At 48.6% G+C, this 21,679-nt stretch overlaps 1 protein-coding gene across 4 annotated transcripts in view; it reads left to right on the top strand.

Moving 5' to 3' along the window:
- Positions 1 to 21,679, top strand: part of LOC144504689 (homeobox protein Meis1) — a 246,016-nt gene that overhangs the window by 30,753 nt on the left and 193,584 nt on the right. For all 4 annotated transcript variants that reach the window (XM_078230406.1, XM_078230405.1, XM_078230403.1 and 1 more), the window contains exon 7: positions 11,329 to 11,437. In XM_078230406.1, the coding sequence (XP_078086532.1) occupies positions 11,329 to 11,437 (109 nt within the window). The remainder of the gene's footprint in view (positions 1 to 11,328; positions 11,438 to 21,679) is intronic.

Below are 21,679 nucleotides of genomic sequence, written 5' to 3'. Positions count from 1 at the left end.
GTTTGCACTGCTGCCTCACAGCACCAGGGACTTGGGTTCGATTCCCGGCTTGGGTCACTGTCTATGTGGAGTTTGCACATTCTCCCCGTGTCTGCATGGGTTTCCTCTGAGTGCTCCTGTTTCCTCCCACAGTCTGAAAGACGTGCTGGTTAGGGTGCATTGGCTGTGCTAAATTCTCCCTCAGTGTACCTGAACAGGTGCCGGAGTGTGGCAACTAGGGGATTTTCACAGTAACTTCATTGCAGTGTTAATTTAAGCCTTACTTGTGACTAATAAATAAACTTAACATACAAGTAGGTTGTTATTATAATATTCCTTTAAAGGGAATATTTGTTTGCATTCCAATTCAATCCAGTCTCCTATTAAAAATAAAGTGTGTATTTAATACATGACCAGTGGGAATAGCTTCTTACCAGCATGGCCTTTCGATAAAAGAGCGTTATTTTGATTTATTCCTCATCCTCTTCATGAGCATGGTACAATAATGTTTTTTCAACGTATTAAAATATATCCGAGACAAAGAAAGACTGAATGACGCTGTCAAGGGGATTTTCACAGTAACTTAATTGCAGTGATAATGGAAGCCTACTTGTGACATGAATAAATAAACTTTAAAAAAACTTTAAACTGATTTTGGAGATCAGCTTAGATTTGTCCGAAAAAAGAAAATAATAAATTTACATTAACACAGGATTCAATTTTTGCCAGAGAGTAAAGTTTCTTTCACCATTAGCATGTTGTGCATGTTGTCAGCCGGTGAATCTTTAGTGACTGGCCAGGGACATTGAGACCAAGAATTCTAAAAAGAGAATAAAACACCTCCTGCGTTACAGATGTCAGATGTTTGAGCGAGTTTGCAAAAAACAAAGTTCAATTATTCTCCCGAAAGGTGACCTTGCATAACACTTTACCCTGTGTGAGATTACTCCTTACATTAAAAAAATGCATCAAAAATGGCCTGCAACTTATTGTTGCCTTTTAAAAGCTTGTCCAGGAAGCTAATTAGATGTATTTTGTTCTGGTGATTAAGTACAAATTTGGGAGGAGAGCAATGTAATTATTCTATATTCATCACTCCAAAATTCAATTTGCAGTCAATTTCTTTGCAACTTTGGAAGGTTCCCGATGATAAGAAGCGACATCTATTTTTCTGCCCGGTAGCACAAGGTTACTCGGTACGGGGTAAGGGGTCAACGGGACCCTGTTTGTGCCAATTTCAAATATCTCTCCCATGCACATTGCATTTTAACTCACGCAGGTTTATGTCATAACAAACCTTAAATACTCTTATGTTAGCTGCTCAGAGTAACATACATCTTCGTTGCTAAATGAACACACTCAAAATGAAAGGATTTTCGTTCTTTCTGCAGTTTAACTTCAGTATGCTTGTTCAGCCTTACGGGTAGGTTATTTCCCTGATGTAATTTCTTAGGTTGCTGCTTTTTATAAGGTTTTATATTCACCTCCGAATATGAATTTATCTGTAAGAAGGAATTTTGGAATTCAGACGGTTGTGTCTATTTTTCCATTCAGTCAGATCAAGGCTGGTCTGTAGCTTGGTTTTGGTAACTATTAATGCCCCTTGCCTCTCAACATTCTATTAATCTCACTTTTGACATTTTCCATCAATCCCATCTCCATGCCCTCAACAATCCCAGCAGTTTCTTTGGAGAGAGAGTTCTGGATTTCCACTCCTCCTTTGTCATAGAATTCCTACAGTGCAGAAGAGGCTGTTTGGCCCATCTGTTGATCCGGAAGGAACTTTTCCAGTGTAGACAATAAAAATATAACAAAACTTACTCCAAACTTATAAATCAAAGAAAAGGTTTAATAGAGAAACTTCATTGCTCCAAACTTGAGGCCTCACCCTGGGCCATTCCAAGTAATCTCACAATTCCCAACAGGTTCTTATTGATACTGAGTCAGCTGGTCAGCTGATTATCACATCATTCTGTCATTGGTTACATGATTTACTGGGTCAGTTGACCTTTACAGCCTGTTATCATTGGTCACATTACAACAGATCCAATGTTATCGCGGGCTACATTCTAACGCCATCCAGTCCGCACCAACTCTCTGACAGCGTATCTTACCCAGGTCCTCTCCACTGTCCTATCCCTGTGAATCCACACGTTTATCATGGCTAGTCCATCTAACCGACACATGTGTGAAGAACTGCTTCCCATCATCACCCATCATCCATAATCACCCATTATCAGCCTGGTTCTAATTTTAAGACAATGGTCGGGATTTTACCACCCCTCCCCCTCCCCATCCCCCACCCCACTGAGATAGGCAGCCCCTCCACAGTGGAGGCGGCGGGTTCCCGGCAGTGTGGCCGGCAAAGAACAAAGAGAACAAAGAAAGTTACAGGACAGGAACAGGCCCTTCAGCTCTCCAAGCCTGCACCGACCATGCTGCCCGACTTAACTGAAACGCCCTACGCTTCCGGGGACCAGACCCCTCTATTCCCATCTCATTCATGTACTTGTCAAGACGCCCCTTAAAAGTCACTACCGTATCCGCTTCCACTACCTCCCCTGGCAACGAGTTCCAGGCACCCACCACTCTCTGTGTAAAAAATCTGCCTCATACATCTCTTTTAAAACTTGCCCCTCGCACTTTAAACCTATGCCCCCTGGTAATTGACTCTTCCACCCTGGGAAAAAGCTTCTGACTATTCACTCTGTACATGCCTCTCATAATCTTGTAGACTTCTATCAGGTCTCCCCTCAACCTCCGTCGCTCCAGTGAGAACAAACCAAGTTTCTCCAACCTCTCCTCATAACTAATGCCCTCCATACCAGGCAACATCCTGGTAAATCTTTTCTGTACCCTCTCCAAAGCTTCCACATCCTTCTGGTAGTGTGGCGACCAGAATTGAACACGACATTCCAAGTGCGGCCTAACTAAGGTTCTATAAAGCGGCAACATGACTTGCCAATTTTTAAACTCAATACCCCAGCCGATGAAGGCAAGCATGCCGTATGCCTTCTTCACTACCTTCTCCACCTGCATTGCCACTTTCAGTGACCTGTGTACCTGTACACCCAGATCCCTTTGCCTATCAAGACTCCTAAGGATTCTGCCATTTACTGAATATTTCCTATCTGTATTAGACCTTCCAAAATGCATTATCTCACATTTGTCCGGATTAAACTCCATCTGCCATCTCTCCGCCCAAGTCTCCAACTGACCTATATCCTGCTGTATCCTCTGATGGTCCTCATTGATTGCAGAGCCTCTGGCTCTGATCTTCAGGTCGTCGTTGGCCTCTGGTATAGTACCAGAAGATTGGAGGTTAGCGAATGTTGTCCCATTGTTTAAGAAGGGGAACAGAGACTTCCCCGGGAATTATAGACCGGTGAGTCTCACTTCTGTTGTCGGCAAGATGTTGGAAAAAATTATAAGGGATAGGATTTATAGTTATTTGGAGAGTAATGAATTGATAGGTGATAGTCAGCATGGTTTTGTGGCAGGTAGGTCGTGCCTTACTAACCTTATTGAGTTTTTTGAGAAAGTGACCAAGGAGGTGGATGGGGGCAAGGCAGTGGACGTGGTATATATGGATTTTAGTAAGGCGTTTGATAAGGTTCACCATGGTAGGCTTCTGCAGAAAATGCAGATGTATGGGATTGGGGGTGATCTAGGAAATTGGATCAGGAATTGGCTAGCGGATAGGAAACAGAGGGTGGTGGTTGATAGTAAATATTCATCATGGAGTGCGGTTACAAGTGGTGTACCTCAGGGATCTGTTTTGGGGCCACTGCTGTTTGTAATATTTATTAATGATCTGGATGAGGGTATAGTTGGGTGGATTAGCAAATTTGCTGATGACACCAAAGTCGGTGGTGTGGTAGACAGTGAGGAAGGGTGTCGTAGTTTGCAGGAAGACTTAGACAGGTTGCAAAGTTGGGCCGAGAGGTGGCGGATGGAGTTTAATGCGGAGAAGTGTGAGGTAATTCACTTTGGTAGGAATAACAGATGTGTTGAGTATAGGGCTAACGGGAGGACTTTGAGTAGTGTGGAGGAGCAGAGGGATCTAGGTGTATGTGTGCATAGATCCCTGAAGGTTGGGAATCAAGTAGATAGGGTTGTTAAGAAGGCATATGGTGTCTTGGCGTTTATTGGTAGGGGGATTGAATTTAGGAGTCGTGGCGTTATGTTGCAACTGTACACAACTCTGGTGCGGCCGCACTTGGAGTACTGTGTGCAGTTCTGGTCCCCACATTACAGGAAGGATGTGGAGGCTTTGGAGAGGGTGCAGAGGAGGTTTACCAGGATGTTGCCTGGTATGGAGGGGAGATCCTATGAGGAGAGGCTGAGGGATTTGGGATTGTTTTCGCTGGAAAGGCGGCGGCTAAGAGGGGATCTTATTGAAACATATAAGATGATTAGAGGTTTAGATAGGGTGGATAGTGATAGCCTTTTTCCTCTGATGGAGAAATCCAGCACGAGGGGGCATGGCTTTAAATTGAGGGGGGGTAGTTATAGAACCGATGTCAGGGGTAGGTTCTTTACCCAGAGGGTGGTGAGGGATTGGAATGCCCTGCCAGCATCAGTAGTAAATGCGCCTAGTTTGGGGGCGTTTAAGAGATCCGTAGATAGGTTCATGGACGAAAAGAAATTGGTTTAGGTTGGAGGGTCACAGTTTTTTTTTTTAACTGGTCGGTGCAACATCGTGGGCCGAAGGGCCTGTTCTGCGCTGTAATGTTCTATGTTCTACGTTCTATGTTCATCACTATCCGCAAATCCACCAACCTTTGTGTCGTCCGCAAACTTACTAAGTCATTGCCTTCGGTGGGACTGGAAGATCCCACTGGTGAGCTGCTCGAAAACCTGCTGCAGCGGGGCCTGGAAAATCCTCGACCTACGTCTCTTTGTTCTGAATGCCCCTCCCCAGAGGATGTAGCTTCTCTCTCTCTATCGACCCTGTCAAGTCTTTCATTCACCTGAAAGACCTCAATCACATCCCCGTCAATCTTTTATATTTGAGGCAATACAAGGTTAGTTGATGTAACCCTGTCCTCGTAACCTAACCCATTTAGCCCTGGAATCATTAGTCTGTAAAATCGATGACATGCAAGAAAAAATTTAATGGGACCCTTTGAGCCAATGGCTCAGATCACACCCAATCAGCTCGTCCACGCGGTTAGAAGCTTTATGTGGTAATCTGCCGTATCTTTTGTTGGGACGGGGTTCTCCGATCTCATCCGTGTCCACCCCCATTGCATGTGAGGATGGAGAATCTGGCATTCCGGATGAAACTCCATTCACTTTCAGCGGCACTGGAGAATCCCAGCCACGAGCGAGGGCTTTGATGTTGAATTTGTGTGAGAAACGATGGATCTTTTCTGCCAGATAGCTGGTTTGGTAACATACAAAACGAACAAAGGTTTATCCATAAACCTTCAGGTCACAAAGCCAGCAATGGCTTTGCTCCGAGTGCTGCGAGTTCTAACTGAGAAGTGCAGGCTTTATCAGTTGGATTTGGACCCTGGGCAGAAAGTGTCCAGACCTCTGCGCCTGGGAGCCTGGGAGATTTCACCTTCCTTGGTCCAGTCAACCTTCCATCTGAGCCTGGTGGGGAGAACAGATTGACCCCAGGCAGGTGGGCGTCTGTGAACTGACTGTCCCTGGCACTCTGCTAAGTGGCTGAGTCAAGGGGGAGGAGGATAGGGTGATCTGGAAGCCATCATGGCGAGGGCAGGCATAAGTGGAAAGCCCAGGACAGGCAAGCCCCAGGGTCTCGCTGTCAGAGGCGGACGACTGCTCCTGCTCCATCTGTGTTCTCGGGGAGCCAAGCGAAGGAATGATGCCTGTCTGGGTCTCCCCAGGCTCCGGCTCCCGGCTCCTCTTGCTGGCAGCTAGGCTCAGGCCGGGGAATCATAGCGGCCTCTCACCCAGGCACAGGCTGTGGGTTAAGACGGCAATCTGGCCCTGCTGCTTTGATGGCAAGTTATTGACTCACCTGCTCCAACCCACGGGGAAGGTAGCAAGTGAGCTGCCATGGTCAATAAGACTAACCGTCCAACTGGACGAACACATTTTAGAATCAGTTCTCAGTCATTTCACACAAAGAGGAGCTTTGATATTTAAGTAGGGGTTCCAGGAAAAGGGTCACTCAAATGGTAGATCTGTTCAGCCTTCTCCCCTGAGTTCCTTTAGTTCTTGTTGAAACCTCTGTATTTGCAGTCCATCAGAGATATAAGTGCCCGCCTACCCAAGAAAGCATGTTTGAAAAGGCCTCGCACTGGAAACTGCCACTGCTGGTAGGACAACCACACATCTGCAATGTGGCACTCTATCACCACTTAAGTATCTAAATTGAACAAATTCACTCTGAATACTATTAACCTATATGTAGCTTTGAATGTCATTTAAACAGCACTCCAGCATAAAGTACCCACAGGACCAAAACCACTTGCAGTAAATCACTGGACTAGTTAATGGGTTAAACATTACTGTCATAGTGGTTGGACTACATACATATCTGCTCAAATGTTAAAGGCCTTGCAATTTCAGTACGTGCTACCGTGTAAAACATCAACTTGTGAATGTAATTAGTTAACGACTGTTAGCATTCATTATTGAAAAAAGCTAAAAGATCAACTGTTGCCTCCTAGGCAAAGAAGTAATCTGCTGCTAAGGAAAAGCGTGCTTTATTATTTTTCCTGGGTAAGCGGGGTTAAGAGAAAAATAATAGCATGCTCCAACGCAGCAAGAACCTAGTCTCAGCCGGCGCGTCTGGGAGTTGTCGCAAACGATGACAAACCACTTCCCCACAGGAAAACTGGTGAACAAGTGCACCAACACTACTCCTACACATCTCCCAGTAGCCAGTTCAAAGTTAGCCTCGGTGAATGTGCATAACAGATCTCCATGCGGATCATAGTTTGTGATCCGAGTGAATCCCAGAATCAGGGGTTAGGGTTGGCGGGGGAATTAAAGTTCAGTGAGAGGGGCGCTGGTGAGAGGAATTACTAAAACAAAAAGACCAATGTGTTAATTTACTGACAATTTCTGTGTCTGTTTGCACTGTTTGAGAACAGATAACCACTCCATCTGACGAAGGAGCTGTGCTCCGAAAGCTTATGGTATTTGCTACCAAATAAACCTGTTGGACTTTAACCTGGTGTTATGAGACTTCTTACTGTGCTTACCCCAGTCCAACGCCGACATCTCCACATCATTAATTTACTGACCCATTTAACTGTTTATTAAAACATCTTATTTGTATCTTGACTGTTACATCGGAGTTATTTTTACTAAGTTATAAGTTAAAATCCCAACAGGTTGACAGAATATAAAAAAGCTCGTGTTAGTAATCGTGACCCACAAAGCGATTGGATTGTCATTAAAAATCCATCAGGTTCCTTTAAGGAAGGAAATCTCTGTCCTTAGCCGTTTGGCCTACCTCTGACCACTGATCTATATTCTGGAGATGCTGGCGTTTGACTGGGGTGGGCACAGTAAGAAGTCTTACAACACCGGGTTAAAGTCCAATGGGTTTATTTGGAATCACGAGCTTTCGGAGCGCTGCTCTATCATCCTTCATCACCTGATGAAGGAGCAGTGCTCCGAAAGCTCGTGATTCCAAATAAACCCGTTGGACTTTAACCTGGTGTTGTGAGTCTTCTTACTGTGCCCACTGATCTGTAGCATCTGCTTGACTCTTAACTGCCCTCTGAACTAGCCGAGGAGTTGCTCAGCTACATACAGATGGGCAATAAATGTTGGCTGTGAAAGCAACAGGCCTTGTGAAACAAATAAATAAAAAGATGCCCCTTTCATCTGTAGTCCTCTCTGTCTTCATCAAGGTCAAATTGCTGATTAAGTACAGAATTAGTTTGAAAATGCGTATCGGTAATGGGAATATAAAGAAAGAGTCTAATAATTCTCTTAATTGTTGTTCCCTGTTAGTCAGACTAAGTCGTTAGGATTATATTCACTGGAGTTTAGAAGAGTGAGAGGGGATTTCATAGAAACTTATAAAATTCTAACAGGGTTGGACAGGGTAGATTCAGAAAGAATGTTCCCAGTGGCAGGGGAGTCCAGAACTAGGGGTCATAGTTTGAGGATAAGGGGTAAACATTTTAGAACTGAGCTGAGGAGAAATTTCTTCACCCAGAGGGTGGTGAATGTGTGGAATTCACTCCCACAGAAAGTAGTCGAGGCCAAAACGTTGCGTGATTTCAAGAAGAAATTAGATATCGCTCTTGGGGCTAAAGGGATCAAGGGATATGGGGGGAAGGGGGGAGCAGGATATTGAATTCGATGATCAGGCTCGAAGAGCCAAATGGTCTACTCCTGCTTCTAGTTTCGATGTTTCTGAGTCATTTCTAATTCTTAAAGAGTGCGTGTTTTTTTGCGTTTTGTGTAATTGTTGGATAGTAATGGTGAGGAAAGTAGGACTTAGGAGTGGAAGTAGGCCGTCCAGCCCCTCACGCTTGCTCTGCCATCCAATAAGATCATGGTTGGTCTGGTTGTGATCTCAACTCCATCTCCCTGTCTGTCCCATTTTGGGAGGACAAATTTGAATGCAGATTACAGGGTCAACGGCAGGGTTCTGAGGAATGTGGAGGAACAGCGAGATCTTGGGGTCCATATCCACAGATCTCTGAAGGTTGCCACTCAAGTGGATAGAGCTGTGAAGAAGGCCTATAGTGTGTTAGCTTTTATTAACGGGGTTGGAGTTTAAGAGCCGTGGGGTTATGCTGCAACTGTACAGGACCTTGGTGAGACCACATTTGGAATATTGTGTGCAGTTCTGGTCACCTCACTATAAGAAGGATGTGGAAGCATTGGAGAGAGTGCAGAGGAGATTAACCAGGATGCTGCCTGGTTTGGAGGATAGGTCTCATGAGGAAAGGTTGAGGGAGCTAGGGCTTTTCTCTTTACAGCGGAGGAGGATGAGAGGTGACTTAATGGAGGTTTATAAGATGATGAGGGGGATAGATAGAGTGGACGTTCAGAGACTATTTCCTCGGGTGGATGTAGCTGTTACTAGGGGGCATAACTATAAGGTTCATGGTGGGAGATATAGGAGGGATGTCCGAGGTAGGTTCTTTATTCAGAGAGTGGTTGGGGTGCGGAATGGACTGCCTGCTGTGATAGTGGAGTCGGACACTTTAGGAACTTTCAAGCGGTTATTGGATAGGCACATGGAGCACACCAGAATGATAGGGAATGGGATAGCTTGATCTTCGTTTCGGACTAAGCTCGGCACAACATCGAGGGCCGAAGGGCCTGTACTGTGCTGTAATGTTCTATGTTCCCCCACAACGCCGACTGTCTAAAAATCTATCCGACTCAGTCCGGAGTAAATTCAGTGACGCGGCCTCCCCTGCTTTCTCTGGGAGAGAATTCCACAGACTAACAACTCTCAGAGGGAAAAGAGAATTCTTGGGGGGAGTTTTCCTGCCCCACCTGTCACGGGAATCGTAGCGTGCGGGGTGGTGGTGGTGGGGGGAGGTGCGGGGGGTGGTCGGACCATGCAAAGGTCCATTGATGTTTGGTGGGATTTTCCGGTTTTGGGGTGAGCGCACCCAGAAGATCCCGCCCCTCATCTCTGTCTCAAAAAAAGTGGGACCGTGGTGATGGGATATCACTTCTGCAGCACTGAATGAGTTGGTGCGTCGGTCCTCAGTGATGAGGTTACATGAAGGGTGGAGTTTGAGTTTGTGGCAGTATCTGGGCAGTGGTGTAGGGTGGGAGATATGTGCTTGAGTTTACAATATAACAATGGCAAGTTGAATTCCATAGTGCCTTTGATATGGAAAAACACCCCATGGTGCCTCACTGAGCTGTCATCAGAGAAAATGAACATGGAGAAATTGGGAAATGTGATGGATATTGGAAATATGATATGTTAGGGGGAGGTGATGGCCCAGTGATTTAATCGCCAGACTAATAATCCAGAAACTCAGCTAACGTTCTGGGGACCCGGGTTCGAATCCTGCCACGGCTGATGTTGGAATTTGAATTCATTAAAAAATATCTGGAATTAAGAATCTACTGATGACCATGAAACCATTGTCGATTGTTGGAAAACCCATCTGGTTCACTAATGTCCTTTAGGGAAGGAAATCTGCCGTCCTTACCCGGTCTGGCCTACATGTGACTCCAGAGCCACAGCAATGTGGTTGACTCTCAACTGTCCTTCAAGGGCAACTAGGGATGGGCAATAAAAGCTGTAGGAGTTTTAACAACACCAGGTTAAAGTTCAACAGGTTTATTTGGTAGCAAATGCCATTAGCTTTTGGAGCGCTGCTCCTTCGTCAGATGGAGTGGAAATCTGATTCAAGGCAAGGCAGATTTCCACTCCATCTGACGAAGGAGCAGCGCTCCAAAAGCTAGTGGCATCTGCTTCCAAATAAACCTGTTGGACTTTAACCTGGTGTTGTTAAAACTCTTACTGTGTTTACCCCAGTCCAACGCCGGCAGCTCCACATAAATAAAAGCTGGTCAGCCAGCGACGCCCATGTCCCACGAATGAATAAAAAAAAAGATCAGAGGCTTGGTCAATCGTGATCATAGAATCATAGAATTTCTACAGTGCAGAAGGAAGCTATTCAGCCCATCGAGCCTGCACAATAATAATCCCACCTGAGCCCAATCCCTGTCCCCCCACGTATTTATCCTGAATAGTCCCCCTGACACTAAGGGGCAATTTAGCACGGCCAATCCACCTAACCTGCGCATCTTTGGAGTGTGGGAGGAAACCGGAGCACCCGGAGGAAACCCACGCAGACACGGGGAGAATGTGCAAACTCCACACAGACAGTGACCCAAGCCGGGAATCGAACCCGGGTCCCTGGCGCAGTGAGGCAGGAGTGCTATGGTTAAATAATCAAAGGCGCGTGGAGTGTGTGAGTGAGAGCATAAATGGGACAGGTAAAGACAGACCTTGGCATGAAGAGATAAAAAATAATATTCCATTAACAAACAAATGTCTTTTTCGAGAGATGATGGTTATTTTCTTTTTGATTTCCATCCTCTGACAGCCGTCCTGTATCTTTTCCTGAGAGGATAGGTGGGAGATTTGATCCAAAGCTGTACCTGGGACCCATATAACCAGGATGCCCTTTGATATTACCTCATGCCTTGGGTGAACAAAGCTGTACTCACTGCCAAAGCCAGAGCCCCGCCTGATATCCAGCACTCCTCCGGGTACCTTCACAGAGCCTGAGTGATGGGTACAATGCTCCGTGTTGGTGCCCTGGGCCAGGATTTGGGAGACTTTCTGCCCGGACTCTGTGCCTGTGATAAGGTTGATGTGGTGAAATTGCTGTCAGCGTTCCTGATCTGTGCCATTCCCTCCTCCAGACATGGAATAGAGATCATGATGACACAGCGTCAACACGCTCAGGGGGCACGCCCGGACCTTCCAGCGGGGGTCACACGTCACACAGTGGGGACAACAGCAGTGAACCAGGTAAGAGACAAAACCATTACTCTGCAGTTTGACAAAGGCTTTGAGAAAAACCGAATGGACCCTGAGGTACTAATGCCAGAGGCATAAACTCGAAAGGTCGTGTGCTAATGATGTGCCTATTTCCTCTCCTTTTCAGTGGAGGGGGAGTTAGAGGGGAGGATGATAGGAGGGGAGGGGAGGAGTGAAAGAGGAGAGGAGAGGGAGGGGAGGGAGAATGGGGGAGGGGGGAGTATGGAATAGAGGGAATGGAGGGGAAATGAGTGGAGGAGGGAGTGAATGTGATGGAGAGTGGAGAAGAGGAGGAGTAAAGGGGACGGGAAGTGGAGGGGAGGGGGCGGAGGGGGAGTGAGTGGAGGGGGAGTGAGTGGAGGGGGAGTGAGTGGAGGGGGAGTGAGTGGAGAGGGGAGTGAGTGGAGAGGTGGGGGAGTGAGTGGAGGGGTGGGGGAGTGAGTGGAGGGGTGGGGGAGTGAGTGGAGGGGTGGGGGAGTGAGTGGAGGGGTGGGGGAGTGAGTGGAGGGGTGGGGGAGTGAGTGGAGGGGTGGGGGAGTGAGTGGAGGGGTGGGGGAGTGAGTGGAGGGGTGGGGGAGTGAGTGGAGGGGTGGGGGAGTGAGTGGAGGGGTGGGGGAGTGAGTGGAGGGGTGGGGGAGTGAGTGGAGGGGTGGGGGAGTGAGTGGAGGGGTGGGGGAGTGAGTGGCGGGGAGGGGGAGTGAGTGGCGGGGTGGAGGGGGACTGTGTGAAGGGGAGGGGGAGTGAGAGGAGGGTGGTGAATGGGGGGAGAGTGAAGGGGGTGGAGGAGAGTGAGAGCAGGGAGGGGTGAATGGAGGGTGAGTGGGGGGGTGGAGGCGAGTGAGAGCAGGGGGGGTGAATGGAGGGTGAGTGGGGGGGGGTAGGATTGAGGGAATGGAGTGGGAATTTGACCCTGGGACAGGCAAAGGCTGTTACATGGCAATGAAGATGACTGAGCTCTTCCCTTAGACGTGTGGAGGATAACTCGAAGCCCGGTTTACTGTTCACACCATTATCCCCACTGAGAACAGATAATATCACACAATAAGAATCAAATCAGCGGCTTCTTGGTCAGTTTCTGTCTGTGCAGTTTAAATTGATACCCTTACCTAGTGTGGATGGAGCAAGGCTGGAAATTGTGTAGGTTTGATATGGATTTTGATGAAAATGGAATATACAATATCACACCATTGTGACAGATTCTAGCACTTCACAATATGGTAACTGTTTCATTGTTAACTGTCAGTTAGATATGAGCTTTACTGCACCCAGACTGTATTGAGACCTGTATAACACACACACACGCAAACATAGACACTTACATACACTCACCCACAGACACACACACATGTACAGACACACATAGACACTCACATACACACACTCACACGCAACCACACACACACATACACCCAAACACAAACACACAAACATACACACACAATCTCACACTCACATGCAAACACACATGCAAACACGCACACACACATGTACAGACACAGATACAAACACACACAGACACACACCCACACATACAGATACACATAGAGACACATGCAGAAAGACCACACACAGACAGACACACACACACAGGCAGACACACACACACAGGCAGACACATGCAGACAGGCACATACACAGACACACATATACATACACAAATAGTTCACTATTAGTGAAGTGTGATGATGTGGGTTGTTCATGTCCTGCTTGAGTGAGCTTAGTCTGTATTATAGGATTAATGTCTTTCAGTCATTACTTTTCAAATCTGTTTTTGTGCTACTGAACTTTGAAGAAACTGCTTAAACCTAATAGTTTGCTTTCTCTGATAGTTAAATGTTTCTACAAATAAACCCTGTTTGGGAGGTATAAAAATCTGACTTTTTTAAAAATAATGGTTTCAGAGCATTGTCATTGTCAATTTTTTTATTCATGGGATGTGGGCGTCGCTGGTTAGACCAGCAGATATTGTACACCCCGAATTGTCCTTGACAAGGTGGTGGTGAGCTGCCTCTTGAGCCGCTGCAGGCCATGTAGTGTAGGTACATCCATAGTGCTGTTAGGGAGAGAGTTCCAGGATTTTGACCCAGCGACAGTGAAGGAATGGTCAATATATTTCCAAGTCAGGCTGGTGAGTGACTTGGAGGGGAACTTGCAGGTGGTGATGTTCCCAGGTACCTGCTTCCCCAGCCTGTCCAGGTGGTGAGGTCATGGCTTTAGAAGGTTCAGGCTCAGAAGCTTTTGGGTTCCTGCAGTGCATCTTGTGGATGGTACACACCACTGCTAATGTGCATTGCTGGTGGAGGCAGTGAATGTTTGGGTACGGGGTGCCAATCAAGCGGGACTGCTTTGCATTGGATGGTGTCGAGCTTCTTGAATGTTGTTGGAGCTGCACCCATCCAGGCGAGTGGGGAGTATTCCATCACACTCCTGACTTGTGCCTTGTTGATAGTGGACAGGCTTTTGGGAGTCAGGAGGTGAGTTACTCATTGCAGGATTCCCAGCCTCTGACCTGCTCTGGTAGCCACTGTGTTTATATGGCTAGTCCAGTTTCTGGTCAATGGTAACCCCCAGGATGTTGATGGTACGGGATTCAGGGATTCAGTGATGGTAATGTTGCTAGTTGTCTATTGGTCATGTTTAGATCCTCTCTAGTTGGTCACTGTCTGGTATTAGTCTGTTACTAATAACATAATTCAACCTAAACCGGGATATTGTCCAGGTCTTGTTGCAACTGGAGTGTGAGTGTGCAATGTGTGTGAGTGCGTGCAACGAGAGTGTGTGTGCAATGAGTGTGTCCATTGTGATTGTGTGTGTGCACTCTGTGTGTGTGTGTGTGTGTGTGTGTATACTGTGTATGTACAGTGTGAGTATGTGCACTGACTGTTTGTGTGCAGTGAGTGTGTGTGTGTTGTGTATGTGTGTGCAGTGTGTGTGTGCATTGTGAGTGTGTGTGCAGTGTGTGCGTGCACAGTGTGAATGTGAATGTGTGTATGTGTTATGTGTGAGTGTGTGTCTGTGAGTGAGGTGACATTGTGTATGGGAGTGGGGGTGTGTGGTTGGGTGACTGTGTGTGTATGTGTGTGGGAGGGGTGTGTGTATGGGGTGTGTGTGTGCATGTGTGTGTGGGGCAGGGGTGTGTGTGTGTGGGGGTATATGTGTGGGAGTATATGTGTGGGAGGGGTGTGCGTGGGGAGGTGTGTGTGTGTGTGTGTGTGTGTGGGTGTGTGTGAGGGTGTGTGTGTGCGAGGGGTGTGTGTGTATGTGTGTGAGGGGGGTGTGTGTGTGTGTGTGTGTGTGTGTGATGTGCGTGTGAGGGGTGTGGTTGTGTGTGTTTGTGTGAAGCGGAAGGGGTGGGGGTTGGGCTGTGTGCGGTAAACCAGAGGCAAAAAGCAACTCCATTTATTATTGAAGGGAACATTAAGGTTATTTGAGGCCCTGGGAAGCAACAGACAGATCAGGATGAGGAAAAGGGTCCATATTGCGTTCCAGGTGAGTGAGCAACGATTTACTGGAGATAGCAGCTTGCTTTTTACATGAAGAAAGTAATCAGAGCACAAGGAGCAGCGCAGAAACATTCAGATAGCTCATGACTAATAGGATAGGTGGGAGAGAAGACGATGATTGGGTGTCTTAATGAGCAAATTTCGTACCAAGTTTAGGCTGAAGCTCCCCTTGACCTTTGCTCCTTATCGACCAATCTGACACTTCATTTTTCACATTCTTCCAATTATCACTTGGCTAAAGGGTCACCCAGGCCCACTCTGCCTTTCCTCCCCTTTACACAGAACATGTGAGCAGCTCCAATCAGACCAGCAAGGACTTTTAATTTGCAAAACGAGCAATGGATTTTCAGGGAGAAATCTGAAACTGGTGTCACAGTTTTCACCATGTTAAACCTTATCAAAGCAAGAAGCACCGACAATTTGCCTGTGTGTAATACTTATAAAATATCTATTTTCATCAATTAGGTACTTGCAATCTGAAGCAAAATGCAACCACAAGGTGAAAGTACTTTTCCATATTGTCAAGTTCAGCAACAAAAAAATTCTCATGGAATTAAATGGAACATACAGCACAGAAACAGGCCATTCGGCCCCACTAGGCTGGGCTGGTCTTTATACTCCACATGACTCTCCTCTATTCCATCTGTCTTTCATCTCAGCCTTTCAGTGTATCTTTCTATTTCCTTTTCATAGAATCCTCCAGTGCAGAAGGAGGCCATTCGGCCCATCAAGTCTGTACTGACCACAATCCCACCCAGGCCCTATCCCCATGACCCCATACATTTACCCTAACTAGTCCCCCTGACACTAAGGTGCAATTTAGCACGGCCAATCCACCCAACCCGCACATCTTTGGACTGCGGGAGGAAACCAGATCACCTGGAGGAAACCCACACAGACACAGTGGGGGGATGTGCAAACTCCACACAGAGTGACCCGAGGCCGGAATTGAACCCTGGTTCCTGGTGCTGCGAGGCAGCAGTGCTAGCTACTGTGCCACTGTGTTGCCCAAAGACATTTGCAGCACAGAAGGAGGCCATTTGGCCCATCGTGTCCACACTGGTTAACAAAGATCTGACTACACTAATCCCATTTTCCAGTGCTTGGCCCATGGCCTGGAGGTTACGGCCGCGCAAGTGAATATCTAAATACTTCTTAAATGTTCTGAGAGTTTCTGACTTAATCACCCTGATAGGCAGAGAGTTCCAGACTCCCACCACCCTCTGAGGGAGAAGGTTTCTCCTCAACTCCTCTCTTAGCCTTCTACCCCTTACCTTAAATCTCTGCCCCCTGGTTATTGACCCCTCTACTAATGGAAAAAAGTGCCTTCCCATCCACCTTATCTGTACACATAATCTTTTACACCTCCATCAGATCCCTTCTCAAACTTCACTTTCAATGAAAACAGCCCTAGCCTATTCAATCTTTCCTCATAGCTCAGTCCTTCCAGCCCAGGCAGCATCCTGGTAAACCTCCTCGGCACCCTCTCCAGTGCAATCACATTCTCCATATAATGTGGTGACCAGAACAGCACACAATACTCCAGTTGTGACCAAACCAGTGTTTTATATAGTTCCAGCATGGACTCCCCTGCTCTTGTATTCGAAGCCTTGGCTAATAAAGGCAAGAACCCCATAAGCCTTCTTAACCACCTTATCTACTTGGCCGCTACTTTCAGGGATCTGTGGATATACATTCCAAGGTCTCTCTGATCTTCAGTACTCTCCAGAGTCCTACCATTCCTAGTGTAATCCCTTGCCTAGTTAGCCCCTCTCCAAGTGCATTACTTCATACTTTTCTGGATTGAATTCCATTTGCCACTGCTTTGCTCACCTGACCAGTCCACTGATATCCTCCTCACTATTTACCAACCAACCAATTTCCGTGTCACCCGCACACTTCTTGGCCACACCCCCCTACATTTTAAGTCCAGATCATGAATGAACATCACAAAGAGCAAGGACCTCAACGCCGAGCCCTGCGGAACCCCCCTGGAAACAGACTTCCAGTCACAGAAACATCCCTCGAGCATCACCCTCTCCTTCCTGCCTCTCAAAGTAAGAAGTCTCACAACAGCAGGTTAAAGTCCAACAGGTTTATTTGGTAGCACAAGCCACAGGCTTTCAGAGCGCTGTTCCTTGTGCTACCAAATAAACCGGTTGAACTTTAACCTGGTGTTGCGAGACTTCTTACTTTGCTTACCTCAGTCCAACGCCGGCATCTCCTTATCCTGCCTCTCAGGCAGTTTTGGATCCAATGTGCCAGTGTGCCTTGGATCCCACGGGCCCTTCCTTTCTTGACCAGTCTGCCATCAGGGACCTTATCAAAAGCTTTGCTAAAGTCCATGCAGACCACGTCAAAGGCTTTACCCTCATCAACACTCCCGGTTACCTTCCAAAGAATTTGATTACATTTGTCAACCAGAACACCCTCCCTTCACAAATCCTCTCATGTTCAGTTGGCAGTTAGGAAGGCAAATTCAGTGTTAGCGTTCATTTCTAGAGGACAACATTGCAAGAGCAGGGATGTGCTGCTGAGGCTGTATAAGGCTCTGGTCAGACCCCATTTGGAATATTGTGAACAGCTTTGGGCCCCATACCGAAGGAAGGATGTGCTGACCTTGGAGGGAGTCCAGAGGAGGTTCACAAGAATGATCCCAGGAATGAAGGGTTTGTCATATGAGGAGCAGTTGAGGAGTCTGGGTCTGTACTCAATGGATGAGGGGGGATCTAATTGAAACTTACAGGATACTGAGAGGCCTAGATAGAGTGGGCGTGGAGAGGATGTTTCCACTAGTGGGAGAGACTAGAACTCGATGGCACAACCTCAGAGTGAAGGGATGCTTGTTTAAAACTGAGATGAGGAGGAATTTCTTCAGCCAGAGGGTGGTGAATTTGTGGAACTCATTGCTACAGATGTCTGTGGAGGCCGGGTCATTGAGTGTCTTTAAGACAGAGTTAGATAGGTTCTTGATCAATAAGGGGATCAAGAGTTACGGGGAGAAGGCAGGAGAATGGGATGAGAATCATATCAGTCATGATAGAATGGTGGAGCAGACTCGATGGGCCGATTGGCCTAATTCTGCTCCTATATCTTATTTGGTTTTCTCCTGAAGGTCTATGAAGGTGACAGTGAGTTGCAGGTTCTGCCCACTCTTAGTGAAGGAATTTTTTCATATTTCCCAGTTGGATTTTTTCCTCACTCTCCTGTATTTATTGGGTCAGCTGGGGCAGGAGGACAGCATGAATGGTTTGACTGCTCTGTTTGCCAGTTTAGGATTAATATTGTGAATATGCTTCAGCTAAAGAGAGCTGAAACAGCAGCCTGGGTTCAGTGCACAAGTAACTGACCAGGACACACCTGTCTGAATTAAATTGGCCATTGACCCACTTCCATTTTGTCAGAAGCCAAACCTGGAGCACTTTCCCTGTGGCCGATTTGAAAAGAGGTGAGGAAGGAGGGGATTATACACAGACACTCTCTCCGACCCCTGCTCAGCCTCTCTGTCACACAGACACACAGAGTGACATCTGACAGACAACCTAACACCCAAGTATTAAAACGTACAGGAAGATACAACAGACTCGGGGGATGGGGAAAGGTGGGAGGGGAGAGGGAGAGGGAGGGAGGGAGGGAAGGAGGAGGAAGGGGGTGGGGAGGGTAAAGGAGGGAGGGGGAGTCTTGTAGGGAGGGAGGGAAGGAAGGAAGAAGGGTGGGGATGGGGAGGAGGGAGGGTGGGGATGGGGAGGAGGGAGGGAGGGTGGGGATGGGGAGGAGGGAGGGAGGGTGGGGATGGGGAGGAGGGAGGGAGGGTGGGGATGGGGAGGAGGGAGGGAGGGGATGGGGAGGAGGGAGGTTGGGGATGGGGAGGAGGGGGGGATGGGGGGGAGGAGGGTGGGGATGGGGAGGAGGGAGGGGGGGATGGGGAGGAGGGAGGGGGGGGATGGGGAGGAGGGAGGGAGGGAAGGGAGAGAGGGGTGGAGAGAGGGGTGGAGGGAGAGAGGGAGGGAGGGAGAGGAGGAAGAAGGGTGGAAGGGAGGGAGGGAAAGAGGTGGGCAGGGGGGAGGAAGAGAGGGAGAGAGGTGGGAGAGAGGGAAAGAGGTGGGGAGGGAGGGAGGAAGAGAGCGAGGGAGGGAGAGAGGTGGGGAAGAGAGGGAGGGGAGAGAGAGAAAGAGAAAGAGGTTGGGAGGGAGGGAGGAAGAGAGGTAGGGAGGGAGGGAGAGAGAGAGGGAGTTAGGGAGGGAGGGAACCAACCAGGAAAGGTAGGGCAGCCTGAATGGGGCTGGTGTTCCCCGGCTGGCCTGCTTGTGCACTGGAACGATGTTGCAGTGACATCCCACAGTGCTGAGTGCGGCCTTGCCTCATTCGATAATCACAGGATGAAACATTCCGGAGCTTTATTGTACGTGGCTGTGGGCGGAAAGTAATGGAAGAAAGTGGGTTCCCGGTGAGCAGAGGCAGGTATCTGATAAAGGCAAATCCCTGTGGCCGTGATCCTGAAGGGTTCGAATAGAGACACAGGACTGACAAAAGATGCCACTTAAACATCACAGAAATCATTGTGTCGACAAGACTATTGATGGGCAACCATCCGTGTGCTTGGCACTCTTTCACCAGTTTGAAGCTGTATACTGTAATGCTGTGATATCAGCGGGGACGGATTATTCCCCGCTTCACCGTATATATCCAAAAAACTGTGTGTTTCTGAGAGGCTGCAGGAGCCTGCAGTGATGTGTGTGAGAGAGAGAGAGAGAGTGTGTGTGTGTGTATGGAGAGGGGTGTGTGTGCGTGGGGTGGTGTGTTGGTGTGTGTGTGTGTATGGAGGGGTGTGTGTATGTGGAGGGGGAGGGTGTGTATGTGTGTGTGTGTGGAGGGGGATGTGTGTATGTGTGTGTGTGTGTGTAGGGGGGTGTATATGTGTGTCTGTATGGAGGGGTGTGGGTGTGTGTGTGTCTGTGTGTGTATTGAGGGGTGTGTGTGTGTGTTTGTGTCGAGGGGTGTGTGTGTGTGGAGGGTGTGTGTTTGTGTGTGTGTGTATGGAGGGGTTGTGTGTGTGTGTGAGTGTGTGTGTGTGAGTGTGTGTGTGAGTGTGTGTGTGAGTGTGTGTGTGTGTGTGTGAGTGTGTGTGTGAGTGTGTGTGTGAGTGTGTGTGTGAGTGTGTGTGTGAGTGTGTGTGTGAGTGTGTGTGTGAGTGTGTGTGTGAGTGTGTGTGTGAGTGTGTGTGTGAGTGTGTGTGTGAGTGTGTGTGTGAGTGTGTGTGTGAGTGTGTGTGTGAGTGTGTGTGTGTGTGTGTGTGTGTGTGTGTGTGTGTAGTGTGTGAGTGTGTGAGTGTGTGTGTGAGTGTGTGTGTGAGTGTGTGAGTGAGTGTGTGAGTGAGTGTGTGTGTGAGTGAGTGTGAGTGAGTGAGTGAGTGTGTGTGTGAGTGAGTGAGTGTGTGTGTGAGTGAGTGTGTGTGTGAGTGAGTGTGTGTGTGAGTGAGTGTGTGTGTGTGGAGAGTGTGTGTGTGTGTGAGTGAGTGTATGTGTGTGTGTGTGGAGGGGTGTGTGTGTGTGTGTGGAGGGGGGAGTGTGTGTGTGTGTGGAGGGGGGAGTGTGAGTGTGTGTGTGTGGAGGGGTGTGTGTGTGTGGAGGGGGGAGTGTGTGTGTGTGTGTGAGGGGTGTGTGTGTGTGTGTGAGTGGAGGGGTGTGTGTGTGTGTGGAGGGGGGAGTGTGTGTGTGTGAGGGGTGTGTGTGTGTGTGGAGGGGTGTGTGTGTGGAGGGGGGAGTGTGTGTGTGTGAGGGGTGTGTGTGTGTGTGTGTGTGTGTGGAGGGGTGTGTGTGTGTGGAGGGGGGAGTGTGTGTGTGTGAGGGGTGTGTGTGAGTGGAGGGGTGTGTGTGTGTGTGTGTGTGGAGGGGGGAGTGTGTGTGTGTGAGGGGTGTGTGTGTGTGTGAGTGGAGGGGTGTGTGTGTGTGTGTGTGTGTGAGGTGTGTGTGTGTGTGAGGGGTGTGTGTGTGTGTGGAGGGGGGAGTGTGTGTGTGTGTGTGTGAGGGGTGTGTGTGTGTGTGGGAGGGGTGTGTGTGTGTGTGTGTGGAGGGGGGAGTGTGTGTGTGTGAGGGGTGTGTGTGTGTGTGCGTGTGGAGGGGTGTGTGTGTGTGTGGGGGGGGGGTGTGGAGGGGTGAGTGTGTGTGGGGGGGTGTGGAGGGGGGGTATGTGTGAGTGTGGGGGGTGTGTGTGTGTGGGGGTGTGTGTGTGTGTGGGGGGGATGTGGAGGGGTGAGTGTGTGTGGGGGGGGTTGTGGAGGGGTGAGTGTGTGGGGGGGGGGTTGTGGAGGGGTGAGTGTGTGTGGGGGGGGTGTGGAGGGGTGAGTGTGTGTGGGGGGTGTGGAGGGGTGAGTGTGTGTGTGGAGGGGTGAGTGTGTGTGTGGAGGGGTGTGTGTGTGGGTATGTGTGTGGGGGGTGGTGTGGAAGGGTGTGTGTGTGTGTGGGGTGAGTGTGTGTGGGGGGTGTGTGTGTGGGGGGGGGGTATGTGTGTGTGGGGGGGGTGTGTGGGGGGGGTATGTGTGTGTGGGGGTGTGTGTGTGGGGGGGGGGTATGTGTGTATGGGGGGGGGGGTGGAGGGGTGAGTGTGTGTGGGTGTGTGTGTGTGTGTGTGTGTGGAGGGGTGTGTGGGGGTGTGTGTGTGTAGGGGTGTGGAGGGGTGTGTGTTTGTGGAGGGGTGAGTGTGTGTGGGGGGGGGTGTGGAGGGGTGTGTG

This window comes from Mustelus asterias, chromosome 15 (assembly GCF_964213995.1).
Source record: "Mustelus asterias chromosome 15, sMusAst1.hap1.1, whole genome shotgun sequence".
Lineage (NCBI taxonomy): Eukaryota > Metazoa > Chordata > Chondrichthyes > Carcharhiniformes > Triakidae > Mustelus > Mustelus asterias.
Note: the sequence above shows the minus strand (reverse complement) of the source record. Positions and strands in the feature narration are given on the sequence as shown.